The sequence below is a fragment of the Capra hircus genome, chromosome 3 (genome assembly GCF_001704415.2).
Source record: "Capra hircus breed San Clemente chromosome 3, ASM170441v1, whole genome shotgun sequence".
Classification (NCBI taxonomy): domain Eukaryota; kingdom Metazoa; phylum Chordata; class Mammalia; order Artiodactyla; family Bovidae; genus Capra; species Capra hircus.
The window spans coordinates 77,902,551-77,925,399 of NC_030810.1; the positions used below are offsets into that span (position 1 = coordinate 77,902,551).

At 39.0% G+C, this 22,849-nt stretch overlaps 1 protein-coding gene across 2 annotated transcripts; it reads left to right on the plus strand.

The window, feature by feature from the left end:
- On the plus strand, positions 823-22,515 carry LOC102175177 (vascular cell adhesion protein 1). Of its 2 annotated transcripts, XM_005678039.3 has the most exons (9): positions 824-1,028; positions 1,773-2,051; positions 4,332-4,652; positions 6,152-6,418; positions 11,945-12,220; positions 14,237-14,557; positions 15,657-15,923; positions 17,966-18,232; positions 21,612-22,515. In XM_005678039.3, the coding sequence occupies exons 1-9, from the start codon at positions 965-967 to the stop codon at positions 21,770-21,772; spliced, it is 2,223 nt and encodes a 740-aa protein (XP_005678096.2). In that variant the 5' UTR covers positions 824-964; the 3' UTR covers positions 21,773-22,515. The 2 variants fall into 2 exon arrangements, with proteins under 2 accessions (XP_005678098.2, XP_005678096.2); XM_005678041.3 differs by lacking the exon at positions 6,152-6,418 and having other exon boundaries at positions 823-1,028; positions 21,612-22,509.

Consider the following 22,849-nt stretch of genomic DNA (forward strand, 5'->3'; position numbering starts at 1 on the left):
TCATTTCAGAAACTTGATCTTTGCTGCCCAAAAAACTATTTGTGAATAAAATGTATGAAACTCAGAAGCTACGCTGTCTCCCTTTTTAAAAATAATTCATCAAAAGAAAGTGTTTTTTCCTTTTCCTTGCAAGAGGAAATATAGTCTCTGTCTTTGAATTGCAAACATATCTTCATAATGGACAAAAATCAGTTCACATGACATAGTGGCTGTTCAGCCACTTCAAGAACTGGAGTGTAATTTACTTTCTCTCTGTCTCTCTTTTCCCCAATTGGATTCAGAAAATCTTATTCCGAAACAAACATTCAGTTCAGTCGCTCAGTCGTGTCCGACTCTTTGCGATCCCATGAATCGCAGCACGCCAGGCCTCCCTGTTCATCGCTATCTCCCGGAGTTCACTCAGACTCATGTCCATCGAGTCCGTGATGCCATCCAGCCATCTCATCCTCGGTCATCCCCTTCTCCTCCTGCCCCCAATCCCTCCCAGCATCAGAGTTTTTTCCAATGAGTCAACTCTTCTCACGAGGTGGCCAAAGTACTGGAGTTTCAGATTTAGCATCATTTCTTCCAAAGAAATCCCAGGGTTGATCTCCTGCTTCATGCAAAAATATCCTTTTGGAGGGAAAAGCAAGGAAAAGTTTTAATTTTTAGCCTTGGAAGTGTTTTCTTTTTCTATGATGGAGAAAGCAGTCTCAGTACTGAGTGCCATGGAAGGGGTTAATGCTGGACTTGGCTGGGTGTCAGTTAAACTTTTTTTCTGGCTCTGTTCCAGGTTTCCCCTTGAAGGGATTTTCCTCTGCTTTTGCATCTCTGCAACAAGACCGTATATAAAGAGCCGACTTTCTATTTCATTCCTCACCGAACCTCACTGGCTTCAAGAGCTCAAGACTCTTCCCAGGAAGCTTCAAGAGGAACAGAAAGAAGCATTTGGAATCATTATTTTCCCATAAGAACAGCAGTGTAAATGCCTAGGAAGATGTTTGTGATCTTTGGAGTCTCAAATGTACTTTGGATGGTGTTTGCTGTTTGTAAGTTCTTCTTCTTGATTTGCTCAAAATGCTAGCATTCCATTTTAGCTCTGACTTTGACTTCAGTCACTTTGTTATGATAATAAAGAGAGGCAATGTGTGTACTTTGTCATTCATGTCCAACTCTTTGCAACTCCATGGACTGTAGCCCACCAGGTTTCTCTGTCCATGGAGTTTCTCCAGGCAAGAATCCTGGAGTGGGTTGCCATGCCCTCCTCCAGGGGCTTTTCCCAATCCAGGAATCAAACTCTGGTCTCCTGCATTTCAGGAGGGTTCTTTACTATCTGAGCCACCAGGGAAGCCCTGGATTTTTAAAGAATAGGAAAACTTAATTTAGCCTAACTTTTAATGTGCTACTGACTACTGCTATTAATACGTACTGTTATATTGTCATAGTTAGAGCAGTAAAGTTGTTGTTTTCTGAATTTTTAAAATGTTGCGTGAGTAGCTGAACTCTGTTTCTAGGAAGGTCTGTCTCTTTAGTTTCCTACACCTGATAATGAGATAATACTTGGCAAGTGACAAAACAACTAATAGATGGGCATCAAGGTCAGAAGTGAGAATTCTCAGAAGCAAAGATGATTTAAACAGCTTCTTTTGGCAGTGACTCCTGAGCTGCCTCGCGTTACTTAGAAGCAGTTTAGGAAAGAGAGCAGTCAGATTTGAGGGTTATACTAGAACAGAGAAGAAGGAGTAGAATACTAAACCAGTGGTAAGCTTCTTTTTCTCTTTTTGCCTTCACAGCTCAAGCTTTCAAAGTTGACATATTCCCAAACGAATCCAAAATTTTTGCTCAGATTGGTGACTCTGTTTCACTGACTTGTAGCGCAACAGGCTGTGAGTCTCCATCATTTTCTTGGAGAACTCAGATGGACAGTCCACTGAACGGGAAGGTGAGAAATGAAGGGACCACATCCACGCTGATTATGGATCCTGTTAGTTTCGAGGATGAACACCAGTACCTGTGCACCGTGATTTGCGGGGCTATGAAACGGGAGAAAGCAATCCGAGTGGAAATCTACTGTGAGTACTTTAGTCAATATTTGATTTTCTCTCCATTTTGCTTTAAAATAAATTTTCTCAAAGAATAATTTCAAAAGAAAAAAAGAAAAAGGATACTCATGTCCAGATTCTTGGCTAGGGGACATAGTGCAGCAAGAAATCTAGAAGACAGCTGAATCTACCACCAGACTAGAGACCCAAATCTTGGCTTCTGTTTCCAACTCTGCCATGAACATGGTGACCACAGGTGAGGTTCAACTTCTCTAGGCTTCAGTTTTCTTAGCCATAAAGTGAAGTTTTCAAAGGTTCTTTTTATTTTATTCTTCTTTTTTTTGTGTGTGTGTGTTTAATTCGATCCAATTGGTTTCTTACATGTGTACTTGTCCATATGTCCAAATGACTTATGAATTCTATACTTCAGGGATTTTCTATTTATTCTTATGCAATTTGGTTCTTAAAATTAGTTTAAAGTTTAAGGAGGAGATATATAACTTAATACTGGGCTTTGGTACAAAAACTTCCCCCTTAGACAGATGCAAACTTTTCACTCATTTGACTTCTGCAGAGATAAATTTAGAAGGTTTTATTTCTGTTTTTGTTTGGTGCCATTAACTCTTAATGCTCAACAGCTTAACCTCAAGGATATTTGGAAAATGAACTCGATTTGCCTAGTGAATGTGAATGAATAGCCTTTGTTTACTAGCCTACCAAAATGTATTTCAATCCATTCTCAATCCAGCAAGAAAATTAGCAAAAAGGAGTGAAAAAATAACCTGAAGTACATCACTTGCATTCTGGTTACTGCTTCTGCCAGAAAACTGGAATCCTTGATAGTCATCTCTTTAGGAAGATCTTATTTGATTATCTTTTCTAATTATGTTGCTTTTCTTTTGCTATAGTGGAGCTCAACTTGGTCCAATAACCTTAACTGATTCTTCAATAATCCCTTATGTAGCTAATTCTTCTCAAGAAACTGTGTTTGGCCAGCTGCTTTCAATTATGCTGGTTGTACATGCAGAGTTTATGTCTGCAAAGCTTTCTGAGCTCCATGAAAGGCTCCGTTATGTAAATACAGGGGAAAGTAGCAGTTCTTACATTATCTGACAGCAAACTATGTGGATTATAGGCACATTTCTTTCAGAATACAAGGGACAAAATTATTGGTGGAAAAAGGAAAAGTACTGTTTCTTCACATAAAAATTTTTTACCACTTCCTTTGCCTCTCATTGTAGGAACCAAATAGTTGAAGATTTAAAAATGAAAACGAAGGCCCTTCTGGCTTTAGTTATCTTGCCCGAAGTTTCTTTTTTTCTTTCTTCAAGAGTGTCTGTCTTTCATTATATTTAACAGTCCTGTCTCCATTCCACATTTGATTATAGTATTTTTTAGAGTTGGGACCTTTGTGTTCTTATTTCACAGTCTTAAATCAAGCCAATGTGTTACCATCATGGTGATTTGCAATGGAAAGCAGCCTTGCAAAGAAAGCAATGGCTCACTGAACTAGTGCTTTCCTTGCATTAAAAATTTCAAGTAGAAAATTAGTTAGACGTTGAGTCAGGCATTTTGGAAGGCAAATCTGCCTTCTATAACTTAAAGATTGCACAGGTGTACGTTTCTGGTGGATGAATGCCTGTTCAAAAGCCAGTTATTTAGAGTTGCTCTTTTCATTTCTTAGCATGTCTTGCCTAATAATTATTCTTTGCAATGATATTCTAAGCTTCAGGTTCCTTGTCTGCAAGATGAGGTATATCTACCCTGACCAAAATGAAAGACTGTGATATAACATAATGATAAAAGACTGTGATATAACACAATGAAAGTCCCAGTAGTCATATGGAATAGTAAGAATCTTGAGTTTAAATCCCAGCTTCACCATTACTAGCTGTGTGACCTTAGGAAAGAGATGCAAATATGCTGAGTCTATGCTTTCATATCTATGAAATGTGGTATCTATTCCTTAAGGTTGTTGTGAGTATAGAATAAAGTCACCAGTGTTAAATGAAAAGCACAGGGATGGGCACGTGTCAGTACTCAATAAGCGTAAGTTTCTTCTCCCTCCTTTTACTCTGCAACATGCAACCCTTTGTACATGCAGGGTCAGAACTGAAGAACTCTCTCACAGATTGCTCTGATTTGGAATGCACCCCAAACCATGAAAGGCTATTTACACAATTCATTCTGCTGCATTAAGATTGTATTCACAAAAATATTAGACTCAGATTACGTTGATTTAAATCAGTAAGGGACTTTACACAATACGAACAAAAAATCCACATGCATGTACTCGTTCGACCTTTGCAGCTTTCTCTAAGGATCCAGAGATTCGTCTGAGCAGCCCCCCAGAGGTCGGGAAGCCAGTCACAGTCACGTGTTCGGTGCCTGATGTTTACCCATTCGAAAGGCTGGAGATAGAGTTGTTGAAAAGCAACCGTTCCATGAAAGTACAGGAATTTCTGGAGCCTTCAGAAAAAAAGGCCCAAGAAACAAAGAGCTTGGAAGTGACCTTCTCGCCTACTGATGAGGATATTGGGAAAGCTCTTGTTTGTCAAGCTACATTACACATTTACGATGATGATTCTCCACCCAAAGAAAGGAAAACTATGAAAGAACTGGAAGTCTACAGTAAGTACTTGTGTCTGTCTATGGGAGTATACTCTTGGATGTATACAGCAATAAACCAAGCAGCTACAGTCAAGGAGAAACATGTTTGTAGTTTTTATATCATTTTGATTCACTGAGAGCATAATTCTTGTCAACTGCATACTTCAAAAAAAAGTGCACGGAATTAGGGTTGAGAAAGTTGAACTAACTCAAGGTATGGATGGCTCCATTAATTATGATTTTGGTTCACTTAATTTCTCAGTCTATCAAAGGAGAATAATAATAATACCATTTGATTGGGAAGCTTCCCTGGTGACTCAATTGGTAAAGAATCTGCCTGCAATGCAGGAGACCAGGGTTCTATCCCTGGATTGGGAAGATCCCATGGAGAAGGGAATGGCAATCCCCTCCAGTACTCTTGCCTATTAAATCCCATTGACTGAGGAGCCCTGCAGCTATAGCCCATAGGATCACAAGAGTCGAACCCTACTTGATGATTAAATCACCACCACCTGATTGGGTAGTGAGACATAACAGGCTCAAGTGATAAAATGTTTTAAATTATGTTTTGTAAACTCTTACATCATGCATTGAAATATCAAAGTATAGAAGTTCTACAAGCAGCGCTTAGTCTGTGTGCGAGTTTATATGAGTGTGCACACCTGGACACGTCTGCATGGGGTGGGAGGGAGGAGATGAGATTTGATTGTCTCCATTCTCTCAGATATGGCTGGGGGATTTGAGGCAGTCTTGTAATCCCAAAGTTTTGTAAGAGTGACTCACTGTGCTCTGTTCTAGATGAAAATGCTCTTGTCTTCTCTAAACACCGTAGTTAAAAGGAGCATTGCCTTCTATAATATGTCTAGCTGAGACAGAATGAGATGGAAAGGATTTTATCAATGTTTTGAGAAGAATAGTCAAAAATAGGAGATATTTTTCCTAGAGAATATAAAACTTGGAAATGAGAGCTATAATTAAGTATTTGAATGACTGTCATGTAGAAGTGAAATTTGGATTATTCTTTAGCAATAGAGGACTGAACTATGACCGGTGTATAGAAGTTAGTTACAAAGAGAAAGATTTTAGCTCAATAGAGGGAAAATGTTCTAATAATCAGAGCTGTCCAAAAATAAAACGGATAATATTTACCATAAGACTGTGGACTGCCTTGTGCACTGGAAGTGTTGAAGCTGACTTGCATGAAAATTTGGTGAGGAAGCTGAGCTGGAATTTATACCTTACCTGGGAAATTGAATCACATAATTCTAAGGGTTTTTCTTAATTTCTGAGTATCTACGGCCATCTGAAAACACCAAACATCAAAAAAAGGTAACTCCATCAAATCAGTCAGAAACTGGATTGACTAATTTTCATGACTCAGCAATTCTTTATGCTGGTTTGGCAGAGTAAGTTTGTCAGATTGAGAAAGCTGTAAATACAGTCCATGAGAGTATTTACAGTAGCCCTGTGGGACCATTATGATGCTTAGCAATGACAAATAGTGTGTTCTGCCTTCTCAGTCTCACCCAAAGACACAGCTATATCCGTGAATCCCTCCACAAGGCTGCAGGAAGGCGACTCTGTGACGATGACGTGTACCAGTGCAGGTCTACCAGCTCCACGGATTCTCTGGAGCAAGAAATTAGACAATGGGAATCTACAGCTCCTTTCTGAGAATGCAACTCTCACTTTAATTTCTATGAGGGCAGAAGATTCTGGGATTTATGTGTGTGAAGGAGTTAATCTGGTTGGGAAAGACAGAAAAGAGGTGAAATTAATTGTTCAAGGTAAGCAATAATTGAAAAAGGTGCCATCACTCAGATTTAAGCAATAGTGAAATAACTTCAATGCCAGAAATATTTCATTATGTTTTGAGTGAGTGAGTGAAGTTTCTCAGTCATGTCGAGCTCTTTGTGACCCCATGGACTGTAGCCTACCAGGCTCCTTCGTCCATGGAATTTTCCTGACAAGGGTACTGGAATGGGTTACCATTTCCTTCTCCAGGGGATTTTCCCAACCCAGGAATCGAACCCGAGTCTCAGTCTCCCATGCTGCAGGCAGACTCTTTACCGTCTGAGCCACCAGGGAAACCCTCATCATGGTTTACGATGATCCATTTGTCTGTTCTGTACTGTAGCACAATTATAAACTCACCTTGCTCATGCTTTTTGGATGAAATCTTTTCTGCCAGAGCTTCCTTGGTTCTGCTATTTTGGTTACTTTTCATGTCTCATCATTCTTTCGTTTCCTCAGCCCTGTCTTTCTCTCTTCCTTCTGCCCCTTGTGTATTAGTATTCTCAGTTTCCCATGTCTAGTCCTCCTCCCTTGTCACTTCCAATATTTGAGCTATGTATCATGGATATATGCTGTTTACTCTGAAATTCGTGTTCCTATTCCATATCATCAAAACCTGTTGGTTCTACTTCAAAATGATCCCTCTTAGACTCTGACCTCTATTCAAACCTCTTGCCATAGCTTTACTTCATCATCTCTCATTTGGGCTCCTGAAAGATATTCTTAAATAACATTCACTGATCATCAGCTATATTCCAGGCACTTTACATATGTTTCCTGTGATCTTTAAGAAATGACTAAGGAGTAAGTATTTTGTATTCATTTTAGCGATCAGAGAATAATGTCTCACAGAGATTAATAATGGCTCTTATTTATTGTACATCTAATACTTGCCAGGAGTTTCCTTGCTACTTTATAAATATTACCAGTTTAGGTTTTGCCACAACCTTACGAAGTGAATAAAAGCTCAGGCTCAGAATAGTTCACAATTTGCCACGTCACGTAACTCATTAGTGGCATTTACTATGATTTTAACATAGACCCGTTTAACCTCCAAACTCCATGATTTTTTAACTATGGCTAATTGTTGTTAAATGGTCTCCCTACTATCATTCTGTCCCCCAACATAATCCTATGTACTGCTGCTGCTGCTGCTGCTGTTAAGTTGCTTCAGTCGTGTCCGACTCTGTGAGACTGCACAGACGGCAGCCCACCAGGCTCCCCCGTCCCTGGGATTCTCCAGGCAAGAACACTGGAGTGGGTTGCCATTTCCTTCTACTACCAGAGCAATCTTCTTGAAACAAGAAGACTGCATATTTTATATGACTTCAACTTGACCCTAACTGCATATTAATTAAAACTCACATTTCTTAAAATAGTTGCATAAAACTCTTCAGAATCTAGTCAGAAATGACCTTTGCATCTTTGTGGGTGAGTCTGTGTCTGTTTATGCTATAACTTCTGCTTCAGAGGTCCTTTCCTTCCTTACGTGGCAAAGTTTTAGCCATCCTTCAAGATCAAGCTCATGTCAGCCTCCCAATTGCAGTTTGTGTTAGGCACCGCTAGTTTTTGATCCCTTCATGTACATTCAATACTTCTTATGAACTTGTACGTGCTTTTGTTCAGTTTCAGTTCAGTTGTTCAGTTCAGTCGCTCAGTCATGTCCAACTCTGCAACCCCATGAACTGCAGCACGCCAGGCCTCTCTGTCCATCACCAACTCCTGGAGTTCACCCAAACTTGTGTCCATCAAGTTGGTGATCCCATCCAGCTATCTCATCCTCTGTCATCCCCTTCTCCTCCTGCCCCAATCCCTCCCAGCATCAGAGTCTTTTCCAATGAGTCAACTCTCCTCATGACGTGGCCAAAGTACTGCAGTTTCAGCTTCAGCATCAGTCCTTCCAATGAGCACCCAGGACTGATCTCCTTTAGCATGGACTGGTTGGATCTCCTTGCAGTCCAAGGGACTCTCAAGAGTCTTCTCTAACACCACAGTTCAAAAGCATCAATTCTTTGGTGCTCAGCTTTCTTCACAGTCCAACTCTCATATCCATACATGACCACAGGAAAAACCATAGCCTTGACTAGACGGACCTTTGTTGACAAAGCAATGTCTCTGCTTTTCAATATGCTATCTAGGTTGGTCATTACTTTTCTTCCAAGGAGTAAGCGTCTTTTAATTTCATGGCTGCAGTCACCATCTGCAGTGATTTTGGAGCCCCCCAAAATAAAGTCTGACACTGTTTCCACTGTTTCCCCATCTACTCCCCATGAAGTGATGGGCCCGGATGCCATAATCTTCATTTTCTGAATGTTGAGCTTTAAGCCAACATTTTCACTCTCCTCTTTCACTTTTATCAAGAGGCTTTTTAGCTCCTCTTCAGTTTCTGCCATAAGGGTGGTGTCATCTGCATATCTGAGGTGATTGATATTTCTCCCAGCAATCTTGATTCCAGCTTGTGCTTCTTCCAGCCCAGGGTTTCTCATGATGTACTCTGCGTATAAGTTAAAAAAGCAGGGAGACAATATACAGCCTTGACGTACTCCTTTTCCTATTTGGAACCAGTCTGTTGTTCCATGTCCAGTTCTAATTATTACTTCCTGACCTGCATATATGTTTCTCAAGAGGTAGGTCAGGTGGTCTGGTATTCCCATCTCTTTCAGAATTTTCCACAGTTTATTGTGATCCACACAGTCAAAGGCTTTGGCATAGTCAATAAAGCAGAAATAGATGTTTTTTTGGAACTCTCTTGCTTTTTCCATGATCCAGCGGATGTTGGCAATTTGATCTCTGGTTCTTCTGGTTTTTCTAAAACCAGTTTGAACATCTGGAAGTTCCCGGTTCACGTATTTCTGAAGCCTGGCTTGGAGAATCTTGAGCATTGCTTTACTAGCGTGTGAGATGAGTGCAATTGTGCAGTAGTTTGAGCATTCTTTGGCATTGCCTTTCTTTGGGATTTGAATGAAAACTGACCTTTTCCAGTCCTGTGGCCACTGGTGAATTTTCCAAATGTGCTGGCATATTGAGTACAGCACTTTCACAGCATCATCTTCCAGGATTTGAAATATCTCAACTGGAATTCCCTCACCTCCACTAGCTTTGTTCTTGGTGATGCTTTCTAAGGCCCACTTGACTTCACATTCCAGGATGTCTGGCTCTAGGTTGTTCAGTTTAACGTACATTAATTAAGGTGCCTTGTCCAAGAATCGAAGAATTGTGCTTGGTGCTAGGGGTACAGACATAAAAAGTTACAGTGATTACCCTAGAGTAACTTATAATCTAGAGATTGGCAGATGTATAAATAGATAATTTAAATATTTTTAGTAAGAGCCAATCCTTGTGTGAGTGCGTCTTTCCATTAATCTGGAAACTCCTTAAAGTTAGGGACTATTGTGTGTGTGTGTTTTACAAGTGCCTGCCATGTAGAGGTGCTCAGTAGATACTGAATGAATAACTTGTGAACATAAATTAAAAAACATACTTTTAATATATGAAAACATGGAATTTGAACTTGCGTGGCTAAAAAGATACAATTCAAACTCTCTCAAAAGATAAACCGGTTGGCTTTTAGGTCAGCATTTCTCAAGAAACCAGGAAAAACATTACACTAATAAAAACATGTAAAGCTAATCTTTCATCTACCCCATGATTAGCTGTATCCCATTTCAATGTGAAAAGGAAACATGGATTAGGCAGTGTTGCTCTCCATTTTGCATCACAGGACATTAGCAACATCAAGTGCTGAAGAGAGAATTGAACTACAGTTATCTTAGACCTGGAAGATCTTCTGGAGAAGTGGAGAAGGGAATGGCTACCCACCCCAGTATTCTTGCCTGGAGAATTCTGCGGACAGAGGAGCATGGAAGGCTATAGTCAATGGGGTCACAAAGAGTCAGCCACGACTGAGCGACTAACACTTTTTTCTGTCTCAGAGTTACTCTTTCAGGAGTCATGAGTTTACATGGTAACATATGCAGCCACTGTAAAATACAATCTGAGACCATTCATAGGCAGGAAGTAGATCTTTATGTTCTCCATTCTCACATTAGCATATAAGGAATTCAGAAACACTGGTTACTGCTCTGAATGAACTTCTTCAAAAATCTCATGGCATGTCAGTTTGTTATGGTAATTTGAGGGAAGCATTCTTTGGAAGATACCATAATGACCGTGTTAGACAAACCAAACTGAAAAAAATCTTCTGGCATGGATGAGAATCCTTCAAAATGTAGTGCCTTTGGATTATGTATATGGTGTGATTTCTTTTTTCTATCTCTAGCCAGCTATTTACAAGGGCAAGTTTTTTAGTGAGTTTTCTGTGGAGTCTCACCTGTCACTTTAAGAGGTGCCCAACCACTCCCACTTTTGCTAGGGGAATAAAGTCAAGATTTAAAATGATTTTTCTCCCTAGATAGTAATCATCCCACAGCAGGTGGGGTGCCCTGCGGGGATTGCATTGGTAGTCAAAGAACTTTGCTAGATATTTCAGGCTTAGGAGTTTGCCCTGGCATTTCAGCCATTGAAATAATTATAAAGTATTTTTATGTTGTATTAAGCAAATTTAAGAGGTGGCTTGCATACCAATTTAATGCTTAGATTTTGACTTTTCAGTGTGATTCTGAAATCATACTGATTTCATACTGATAATGGGATTTCAGTATGTGTTTTCAGTGTGATTCTGTGTGACTTTCATGTTTCAGCTTTATTCCGTTGAGACAGAAGCTCTAAATACTGGTCTGTTACAGGTATTGTTTCTAATCAGAAGCCATATTTATATAGCTTTTTTTCAGTACTTTCCTTAGATTTGGTTTTATCTCCACTTGAGATATTTGATTTAGGATATTTTATTTAGTTGTTCAAGTGAAAAGCTGGGATCTTAAATGAGACTCACCTGGCTTCAAGTCCTAATTTTGCCACTTGCAGGTTGGGTGAAGTTATTTTTCCTCAAGAAGAAAGGGGAGGAGAAGGAAAAGGAGGAAGAGAAGGAAAATAAGGAAAAGTAGAATGAGACACTGAGAGTCAAGGAGAAGAAGCAATGATACCAGATCCTGAAGTTGTGTGGATTAAATAAGATAACGGGGGAGCCTGGTGGGCTGGCGTCTATGGGGTCACAAAGTCAGACACGACTGAAGCGACTTAGCAGCAGCAGCAGCATTCATATATGTCAAGTGGTTTAAGCAGTGCTTGACACACTGGAACCTTATATTTTTGAGCTATTGTCCCACAGTTATAAGAATATTATAAACACATTTGGGTAGAGAATGAATTTTTGTTATGAAAAGGTGCCAATCTCTGTCTTGACACATTTTTATCCCTGTTCATTCCGTTGAATGAATGAATCACAGCACTTTGTATGTTTGTTCTTAAAAGATATGGTTCCCTTCCTGATAGTTCCAATGTGGAAAGGAGTAGTATATTCTTGGCACAGATGTTAGCTAAAAATAAGTCAGAAAAAAAAGACTGTATATTGAACTTTGGTGAAAGAATTTTATTTTTTCTTGTCCTTTTCTCCCCACCAGAGAAAATGTTTACTGTTGAGATCTCTCCTGGACCCCAGATTGCTGCTCAGATTGGCCACTCAGTCGTGTTGACCTGTGATGTCAGGGACTGCGAGTCCCCATCTTTCTCTTGGAGAACCCAGATAGACAGCCCTCTGAACGGGAAGGTGAGGAGCCAGGGCTCCAAGTCCACGTTGACCCTGAGCCCTGTGAGTTTTGAGCATGAACATTTTTACCTGTGCACTGTGATGTGTGGGCAAAAGAAACTGGAAAAGGGAATCCAGGTGAAGCTCTACTGTAAGTAGATTTCAAAATTGTTTACTGTTTTTGATGTTGTTGTTGTTCCTGGTTCCACTGAAAGAAGCAGAATGGAAATCTGTGATACACAAGATCTTTGTGTTTAGGAAGGAAATTTAGCACTGTGAATGGTTCTCAAATCTCCAAACCAAAGTTCTTGATGCAACTTTGATGTATATATTACATATGAATCCAGCATCCCTGATCCTAAGTTTGTGTCTTGTCTATACGCTCTCATCATGGACTTGAACATACTGCATACCACCCTACTCTGGTTGTAAATGGTGTGTACAGAGATGGTTGTCTGCAAAGAGTAAAAACAGTGCCCATTCAGATAATGGGGTGGGATGATAAATTATTCGAATTGGAGGGTGGGGCCCAAAACTACTGTTTTGAAGGCACATTTGAAAGCCAGTTGGCAGGATGGAGACATGAGGCAATGTGGAGCAGGAGAAAACCTGGGAGTTAGAATGATCACCGGGGATGGTCAGCACAGCAGCTCAGGTGAAAAGAAGAACCAGAAGATTGCACTGGATTTGAGTATTGATTTGTACCACATACATATACTACACTTCTTGCTATTCCTGTCACCTTAACAAAATCGTAGAGCTTCAAATCTCTATGAATTGACATTGCTGGAATTCCTCAGTTTATAATGAATGAGGACAAGATACGCAAAGTGATCAGAAAGTTCCCTGGTGGCTCAGACGGCAAAGAATCCACCTGCAATGCAAGAAAGGCGAGTTCGATCCCTGGGTCAGGAAGATCATTTGGAAGAGGAAATGGCAACTCGCTCCAGTATTCCTGTCTGGAGAATTCCATGAACAGAGGAGCCTGGGGGTCTGCATAGTCCACGGGGTTGCATAGAGTCAGACACGGCTGAGCGACTAAGCTCAGCACACACTGCACGCATTCTGCCTTGTTTTTATTCAGCAGAATCCAAGAGAACAATTGCGGATATTTTCCTCCAGAAACGCGGCCCAGACTTCTGTTACCTCTCAGGATTTTGCTCAAAATGAGTTAGAGTATGTCTGTAAAGGGATTTGAATCTCTCAAAAGACAGTTTAATTTATTGCTTTATCATGTTACCAAGAGTCCAGGAGCTGCTGATGCAGGCACACTCCCAACAGCAATGAGAACCAGCAGTGAAGCCTTATGGTCCTGTGGAAACATTAGAGAATCTGTCACTTGACAACATTTTGCTTCAGGAGAAAAAAATTTTAGCATTGCTCTTGATCACTGTTCTCATCTCACTTTTGTTGATTTGTATCAAGATGTGTTATAAATATTACTTAGAATCTGAATCTCTCATATTTTTTTCTGAACTACAAGTATTATTCAAGAAACATTTAAAACTTTCTGCCTAAACCTTGCCATTCAAAATAAAAATGTCTAAACTGCATTGCTCTGTGAAACCATGCCTGGCCTCTGAGGTCAAGGAAATAGGAATTCTGATCTCAGCTGGGTGACTTACTAGATATGATGTCAAATGGCAGACTCTTAGCCTTTATAAGTTTAATAAGTCTCTGCAGCTATCAAATACATTTTCTGTGCATTTTTCTAGCTTTAAAATAAGTTAATACCCATTAGATTACGCTGTTTCAAAGACCGAGATAATGAATATTAAGGGACTAGCACATAATAAACATGCAATACATCATGGAAAATATTTAAAATGTTTAAAATACATGTATACTAAGTAAGATGGTGGAAGCTGATGTGTCCTTTGAAAAGACTAGTCCGTAGCTGTCAGCAAGACTGTATCACTAAGGAAAGAAGAGTAAGAAGTATATTTATTTCTTGATGATTTGATGTGCTAGGTATTTTTTGTTTCCAGCATTATTTATATTTAGTATCATAAATATTTATATTTAATGTTGTGATGCATCTATTAGTAATCATTTTATCCCAGGTGAATTAAAACCTTCACTTTGAGAACTTTGCATTTAATAAAGATTAGTTCTGTTTTTCTTCTAGTGTCACGTATAAACCTCATATTTTGCTTAATATTTGCAGCCTTCCCTAGTGATCCAGAAATTGAAATGAGTGGTCCGTTAGTGAGTGGAAACCCAGTCACTGTAAGCTGCAAGGTTCCTAATGTGTATCCTTTTGACCGGCTGGAGATTGAATTGTTTAAAGGGGAGAGTATTATGATGAATAAAATCTTTTTGGAAGATGCAAGTAAGAAAGCCCTAGAGACCAAGAGTTTAGAGATGACCTTCATCCCCACCACTGAAGATACTGCAAATGTTCTTGTTTGTCTGGCTCGGTTACCTATTGATGAAATGGAATTTGAACCCAAACAAAGGCAGAGTACACAGATACTTTATGTTAATGGTAAGTACATGTATGATGTATCCACAATTTAATGTGAATTTTTTTTGATCATGTTTTCCAGGTAATAGTTAACATGAAGTTCATGGTTAAAACCATTGTGAAATGAAATAATTGAAAAGAAACTACAAAATAATGATTTTATATTTTAAAACAACCCTCAAACTTAAAACAACTGTTTATTTGCATGTGATTCTAAGCTGGCAGTTTGGGAAAAGGTCAGATGAGCAGTTTATTCAATATGATATCAGATGAACTCACATATTCATTTTCAGTCTGTTGGAAGTTCAGTGGGGGATGGTCTCAGGTAGCCTCACTTACAAGCCTGGGCCTTCTCTGGGAGTTCCTGGACCTTCCTTTCTTCATATGAAGAGAGGTAGCATAGATCTAGTCACCAGAGTGCAGGGCTTCAAGAGAGTGAAAATGAAGGTGGCTTCTTGGGGCTTAGGCTTGAAAGTCCTACAGAGTTACTTCTTCCAGGGTATATTGGTCAAAGTTAGTCACAAGGACAGCCTAGATTCAAGAGATAGACAAATAGAGTCCACCTTTTCGCAGGCGATTTACATAGTTCATGTTCATGTTTAATGTACTATAAATGTCAATACACACTATCATTGACCATCCATTCTTTGACAACAAGAATGTTTCTATAGAATTTATTTCCACTAGAAAATATCCATGATATGTTCATATTCTACTCTGGATCATTCTGTATAGGGCTTCCATGGTGGGTCAGTGGTAAAGAATCTGTCTGCTAATGCAGCAGACTGAGTTCAATCCTTGGGTTGGGAAGATCCCCAGGAGAGGAAATGGCAACGTATGTCAGTGTTCTTGCTTGGGAAATCCCATGGACAGAGAAGCCTGGCAAGCTACAGTCCACGGGGTCACAAAGAAGCAGACATGACTTAGGGACTAAACAACAAAAACAATCCTTTTGTTTCTGCTAAAGTAAATGAGGGCAGAAAACTCCTTTGGTGAACTTATCAAGATTTATAAACTGTTCTAATCCACAAATACATAGCCAAGTTTTGCAACACTGATAAAAACTCTTTGGAACTTGGGGTATAAACAGCCAAGCTAACAAGTGTTCCTACCTTTTCAGTTGCTCCCAGGGATACAACCATCTTGGTCAGTCCCTCCTCCATCCTGGAGGAAGGTAGTTCTGTGAATATGACATGCTCTAGCAATGGCCTTCCAGCTCCCAAAATCTTGTGGAGCAGGCAGCTAAGTAATGGGGATCTACAGCCTATTTCTGAGAACGCAACGCTTACCTTCATGTCTACAAAAATGGAAGATTCTGGTATTTATGTCTGTGAAGGCATTAACCAGGCTGGAATAAGCAGAAAAGAAGTCAAATTAATTATCCAAGGTGAGCTAAAGTGATTAACTGAGTTATTAGTTATGAGTCTTATTTTGGTTGTGTTACTGGTTTTGAATAAAGTCCTTTTAAAACAAATTTTCTAAAACAAAATGCACTGAATGTTTTGAAGAGCTCTGCATGGAAATCTGGAATAGCACTTCTTCATGAACCATTCCAAGTCACTTATCCTAAAATTCTTTCAACCTCAAGTGGTAGGCTAGCTCTAGGGACTGTGCCAAGAGTTCCAGTTACACTTATGAGGCACTGATTATGGTGTTGGACAAAGGATAGGAAGATGTATATACATATTTTGGAATTACTTAGGGCCCAGGTGGCACTAGTGTTAAAGAATCTGCCTGTCAGTGCGGGTTAGATGTAAGATGTGAGTTTGATCCCTGGATCGGGAAGATCCCCTGGAGGAGGGCACGGCAACCCACTCTAGTATTCTTGTCTGGAGAATCCCATGGACAGGAGAGCCAGGTGAGCTATGCTCCATAGGGTTGCAGAGTCGGACATGACTGAAGCGACTTAGCACCTAGCATACAAAATCACCTTATCCAACTGGATTAAATTCCTCATGGTAATCTCATAAGATGCTAGGATTTGCTTAGAAGGCTAAGAAGGCACTTACACCTTTTATAAATTCAGAGATTGGGTAGCACTGACCTTTCAGTCTGATTCATAAATTTAATGGCACAGAATCACTAGGATGGATTAAGTTAGGAGATCCAGACCTATTCTTTTCAGGATGGAGAGGCAAAACTGAGAACAAAATAATTTCTGGTTGATAGGTTGAAGCTCTAGGCAGTTTTGGGCAAAGTCATGAAGTGGTCAATTTGGATTTCCCTCATATCTTCCCTTTTGGGGTTCGAGGTCCTCTTCTTCACTAGGGCTGTCAGTTCCTCTCTTATCCCTCAGTATTATTTCCACTAAGGTGTTGGTGACTGTCTTGTTACCTTGTTACAATAATTATTTATATTTTAAAGGAAAGGAAGAAACTTGGAAGAACGATGCAGTACGGCAAAGAAAGCTCTTAGGATGTAGCTTTGGTTGAGGAAAGAGTATCAAGTCACAGAGCAAATAATCTTAAAGGGAACCTCACTTATAAAATGGTGATGTGGTACCTCCCTCCACAGGTTACATATTAACAGAGATGGTGTATGTCAGATGCTAAGCCGAGGATAACAACTGTGTGTTAAGGATTGTAAGAGCCATCTCTGCACAGCTTAATTTCTTTATCTGGAATGATCTAGCTCAAAACTCAGAAGCCTTTTATACTTCAAGAAATAGTTGCATAACTTAGTGACCAAAAAAAGTGTTATTTTCCACATTTGAAATCTCCAACTGTTTTTAAACACCCATTTGTTGGCTAAGGTTGGGTAAGAATTACATTAAGGCTGCAGCCCCCAAACTTTTTGGCACCAGGGACTGGTTTTGTGGAAGACAGTTTTTCCATGGGTTGGGGAGGGGGCTCATTTCAGCTTGATTCAAGTGCAGAAGGGTTCATTCTTCTATGAGACTCTCATGTTGCCACTGATCTGACAGGAGGTGGAGCTCAGGTGGTAATGCTAGCCATGGGGTGGGAGTATAAATACAGATGAAGCGTCACTTGTCTGCTGTGCACCTCCTGCTTGTGACTGGTTAGTTAGTTAGTTAAGTCGCTCAGTTGTGTCTGACTCTTTGTGACCCCATGGACTGTAGCCCACCAGGCTCCTCCGTCCATGGGATTCTCCAGGCAAGAATACTGGAGTGGGTTGCCTGCTTGTGACTGGGTTCCTAATAAGCCACAGATTGGTACCAGGCCATGGCCTGAGGGTTTGAAACCCTTGTATAAGGGACATGAGAGAAGCATGAGATGTCTTCTTTTATTAAAAATATAATCATTTATAAGAATCCAGGAAATGTTTGACTTCTTTAATTGTCCCTCTAAATATTTAATGCAAACAGTAAGCACAAATACCATCTTGACAACTATTGTTACTGTCATTAAATTAATTTGGAATTTGTTTCTATTTCATTCAGTCAGAGGTATCCTTAAATTCTTTCCACAGTTGCTCCAAAAGATATACAACTTACAGCTTTTCCCTCTGAGAGTGTCAAGGAAGGAGACACTGTCATTATCTCCTGTATATGTGGGAATGTTCCCCCAACTTTGATAATTCTGAAGAAAAAAGCAGAGACTGGCTACACAGTGCTAAAGTCTACAGGTGGTGCCTACACCATCCACAGGGCTCAGTTAGAGGATGCGGGAGTATACCAGTGTGAATCTAAAAATGAAGTTGGCTCACAGCTAAGGAGCCTAACACTTGATGTTAAAGGTTAGTTAGTTTTTCTTTTGTTGTTGTTGTTGTTTGTTTCTTGTTATTTTTATAACAGGTCTGAAGCTTGGTGGGTTGTAAAGAATTTCAAGGGTTAGATGAATGAGTTGGCAAAATGGAACTGAATTCCATGTCAATTTTGGTTATTTCTTAGTGTTTCCTAAAATAATCATGTACAGGTGCTCTATCCTAAGGAGGTTAGCCAGGATGCTGACATTTATCATAAATCAGTGTAGAATTCCCATTTGCTATTTGAAACATTGACAATTTATCATTGGTCTCGGAGGTCTTGCATTTCTTGCGTGTTTAAATGTATTTTCAAAATCTTTCTTTGGGAGTTATAGGGAAACTAAAGAAGTAGAATGGGCACATGGAAAAAGAAAGGTTTATCTAGACCCTTTTCCTTCCTACCCGAAGACAGTGTCACTCTCTGAACAAGAAGTCACTGCATATTTTCCGGATGGACTCTTTTCTGGATTTGAGAATGATGATCTTAATGCTGAACAATGTAAAGGAGTCTCTAGACTACAGAATTACTTCCTTAGAATATCTAAGCTCCTTGTCCATCCTGCTGTATTCTGATGGAGAAAGGGAGGGAGGGGGCAACGCCCCAGCAGAGGAATTTCAGGGGCCAGCTTAATTTCAATCCATCTGTGAACTCAGTAGGATCTGTTGATCTTATTAGCGGAAGTAGAAAGTGTCAGCGTTTATTGCTCAGTCTTCCACTCCTTGAGTGGTAAGGAGCTCCTACTGTGTACTGGAAGCCAGGCTTGAAATAAACATGATTGTAAACAAATACAACTTTTAAGAGCCTTTGGCACTGGGCCCCCAGAGACAACAACTATCAATGTAAAGAGAATTTAAGCTTGGGTCAGAAAATGGGTTCAAATTTTACTCATCTCATCAAATCTCTCAAGATTATAAGCTTTACCATGTTTTCTGTCTTCACAATACCTCCTCGAAACACAACAATATCCCTTGTATCATGTCACTCAAAATGACACAGGGATGTATATAATCAATGCTTCCAGATTTCTGGATGATTGAGATCTCAGTTATGAGTAGGTTGAAATCCATCTATTCCTATTTAATCCTTGATGTCTCCAGACCACCTTTAATTAAGCCTAGTTCCAGGGACTTGGATTCCTAACATTTTTATAATTCTTTTTGTAGTTAATGATTCTCTTTTAAAGACATATCAAAGCTTCTTCTCCTCTTTTTAACTTTCTCATACATTGTTGTCTTTTCTAATTGCTTTATTAAGTTGATAACTTTACATATTTGCTATTTTTCACTCATTAGTTAAATGAACAATTAAAGCACATTGTGGGCACTCAGCTAGAACCCTCAAACTAAATATGGCTTCAACTAACTACAAATGAATGGAAATAAAAATTTGACGTTTTCCTGGGAATTTTGAACTAGTCATCCTTTGCATTTAGCTGAGATTTTAAACTAATTTTGGTTTGTTTTGCTTTAGAAATACATTTGCTCAAATGTATTTCAATGATAGAAATGTTTGGGAGTCTTTAGAATTTTCAGTATTGATACAGTTAATAGAAAACTATATTTGAAGGTTGCCCTGGTAACCAACTCAGCAGCAAAAATGTACTGCAGATGCCTGAGGGGAAAAACCAAAGGCGAAAGACAGTATAATGCTAATTAAATTGAAAACAATAGGATCAGAAATACCATTGCCTGCCATGTCATCAATACTGATGCCTAAGCATAATTACGATAATGTACATGTCATTAAAATATTACTTTCATACTCTTAGCTCTACTCTAGTAGGGAAAAGTAGAAAAATAGGGTAATTATCATTATGTTTATGATGAAGTTTTTTTAACGTCAATAATCAGCTTCCCTTCATCTGACCCTGGTGATTCTTTTCTTCTTGGTTGACAATTGGTGATTAGAACCCTCTAGAAGTAAAGCAGTGATTATCAATGTCAAATCATTCATTTCTTCTCGAACAGAAACAATATAGAAGCCTCTTGAAGAAACTTACTATTTATGAGGCCATACTGTGCTGTGAAAACATAAATATAAATAGAGATAAATTGCCAGTAAATACCATGCTGTCTTCTTCAGATGTTCTTAGAAGGTTAAAATGTTAAATACTATTGTAACTGTCAGAAGATTTTTAGTATAGTAGGAAGAGTACTAATTTAAAAGTTTTGTGACACTATTACTTTATGAACTCGATTTATAACTAAATGACAATGACAGGATGTAGAAAGAAAACAATATATGTTGATATTCAAAAGATATTTATTGGGGGGAAAAAGATATTTATTGGGTGCAAGTTACTCCAAGCAGTGAGCCAGTTACTAGCTATTGAGTGGTGGATCAAAAGAAACTAGATACATGCCTTTATGTAATTCAGTCTGAAGGAGGGAACAAAAATTAATAGATAATCAAACACACAAATGTTTAAATGTAAGCTGTGATGAGGGCTGTGGAGGGAAATGTAGTGGGCTATAAAAGCATACAGGGGAAAAAGTGCACTGTTGTTGTTCAGTTACTTAATTGTGTCTGACTCTTTGCAACCCCATGGTCTGCAGCATGCCAGGCTTCCATGTCTTCACCATCTCCTGGAGCCTGCTCAGACTCATGTCTATTGAGTCGGTGATGCCACTCAACCATCTCATCCTCTATTGCCCCCTTCTCCTCCTGTATGTTAAGATTCCTAATTTAGGCTGGTGGTAATGCAGGTCAGAGAATGCCTCTTTGAGGCAGTAACACCTAAGCAAAAATATAAAGCTATCCAGAGAACTACATATTGTCAAGAAATGATATAAATGCTGAAGAGGAATAATGTATATTAAGATGCCCTACTTCAGAGATACAAAATATAAAATTTTCTATATATTTCTAAAAAAAAACCATCGGGAAGAATTATTTCTCTTATTATCCCATACATGATGTTTGACTATAATGGTTGCACTGTAGGTATTTCAAGACCTTTCTTGAAGACTTGGTTAGTTATTTTAATTCATTAATAATCAGAGTCCTAATTCTTTAGTACGTACTTTTATTTCCCAAAACAAACACTCTTGTCCCATTCTTACTCTTCTAAATGAGCCCTAAAAAGTTGCACCCTTCCTTCCATCCTGTTCCTGGACCTGCATCTGTGTGAATCCAAGTTTGTGAAAGTTAGCAGCTGTCATCTTTAGACTCATTATGACCATAGCAACTGCTGATTATTTCATTAATTCAGAGAAATGTGCATTTGAGTTCTATTGGTTCTTATCACTGATTTAACTCACTTTTTTTCAGAGAACTAGTGGTACTGTTAAAATAAAACTTGTGACAGTAATTATTAAACAATTTCTTTTCATACCAGACATTGATTGTATCCATCTTGTTATTTTCCAGGAAGAGAAAGTAACAAGGACTATTTTTCTCCTGAATTTCTCGTGCTCTATTGTGCGTCCGCCTTAATATTAACTGCCATTGGAATGGTTACTTACTTTGCTAGAAAAGCCAACATGACAGGGTCATACAGTCTTGTAGAAGCACAGAGAACAAAAGTGTAGCTAATGCTCGAAATGTTCTACCAAAGATGCCATCAGTCCAGATGCTCGATACTGCTCATCATTCCACGAGGGAAACAGAGACTGGGAGTTCAGGCTTCCTTGAATGCACTGAACGCTGGGAAAGAAATGGCTGCCTATGGCCCTCACTGTGAGCAAGAAGCCAAAGGAAAATTTTTGCTTAAAAACCAGGCACTACCATTGAGATGACTGGAGTCATTTCTTGATGTGTATATACAATAACATGATTTGTATATATGTAAAACTATGCTGTGGCAAGGTTGCTTGGAATATCAGCACACTAGAGTCACTATATCTAAAATTATTAAAATGTTGCTTGAACTGATTGTTATAACTTAATGCATCTTAATATCAACTGGCAGCTGAACTATGTCATCTTTTTAATATTTTATTTCCTTTAATAAAATTTTATTCCTATTAAGTTCATGGGCAACAATTTCATGTTATGTAAAGATGCCAGGGTTTTATATTGTCATAGACAAATGATAAACCAAGAGAGCACTGGGTTGACTTTCAGGTACTAAACACTTCAATCTATGGAATAATGGTTAACTGGATTTCTCTGGGTGGTACTGACATGGTACAGAGACATTTTTTGATGTTGTTTGTTCATCAGACTCTTGTGTAATTTTCCCAAGTGGTCTAAAAATGCAACCTTTTTTGATTTTCTTTTGTAAATGTTTAGGGTTTTTTGTATAGTAAAGCGATGATTTCTGGAATTGAAAGAGTTGTGTGTTAATTTATTATAAGCTGCCTCCTTTAATCATGTTGTAGCTCTTTTGGTAATGTCAAGTTCCAAATACTGGAGAGTTCAAGCCCATAGGAATATCTACTTGAAGTGTGCTCCTCAGATTACTTTTATCGGAATCACCATGAGAACTTTACAGATATTTACTTATCTTGGGGCCATCCTAACCTATTTAATTGAAATACCTGGTTTAGTAGCCTTGGAACCTGCAATTAAAAAATTTTTTAAATATAGTATGCACAGAAGGAGTGAATGCAGATGAACATGGACATGTTAAAGGGCAGCAGGTGAACACCTGTACCATTAAAGTG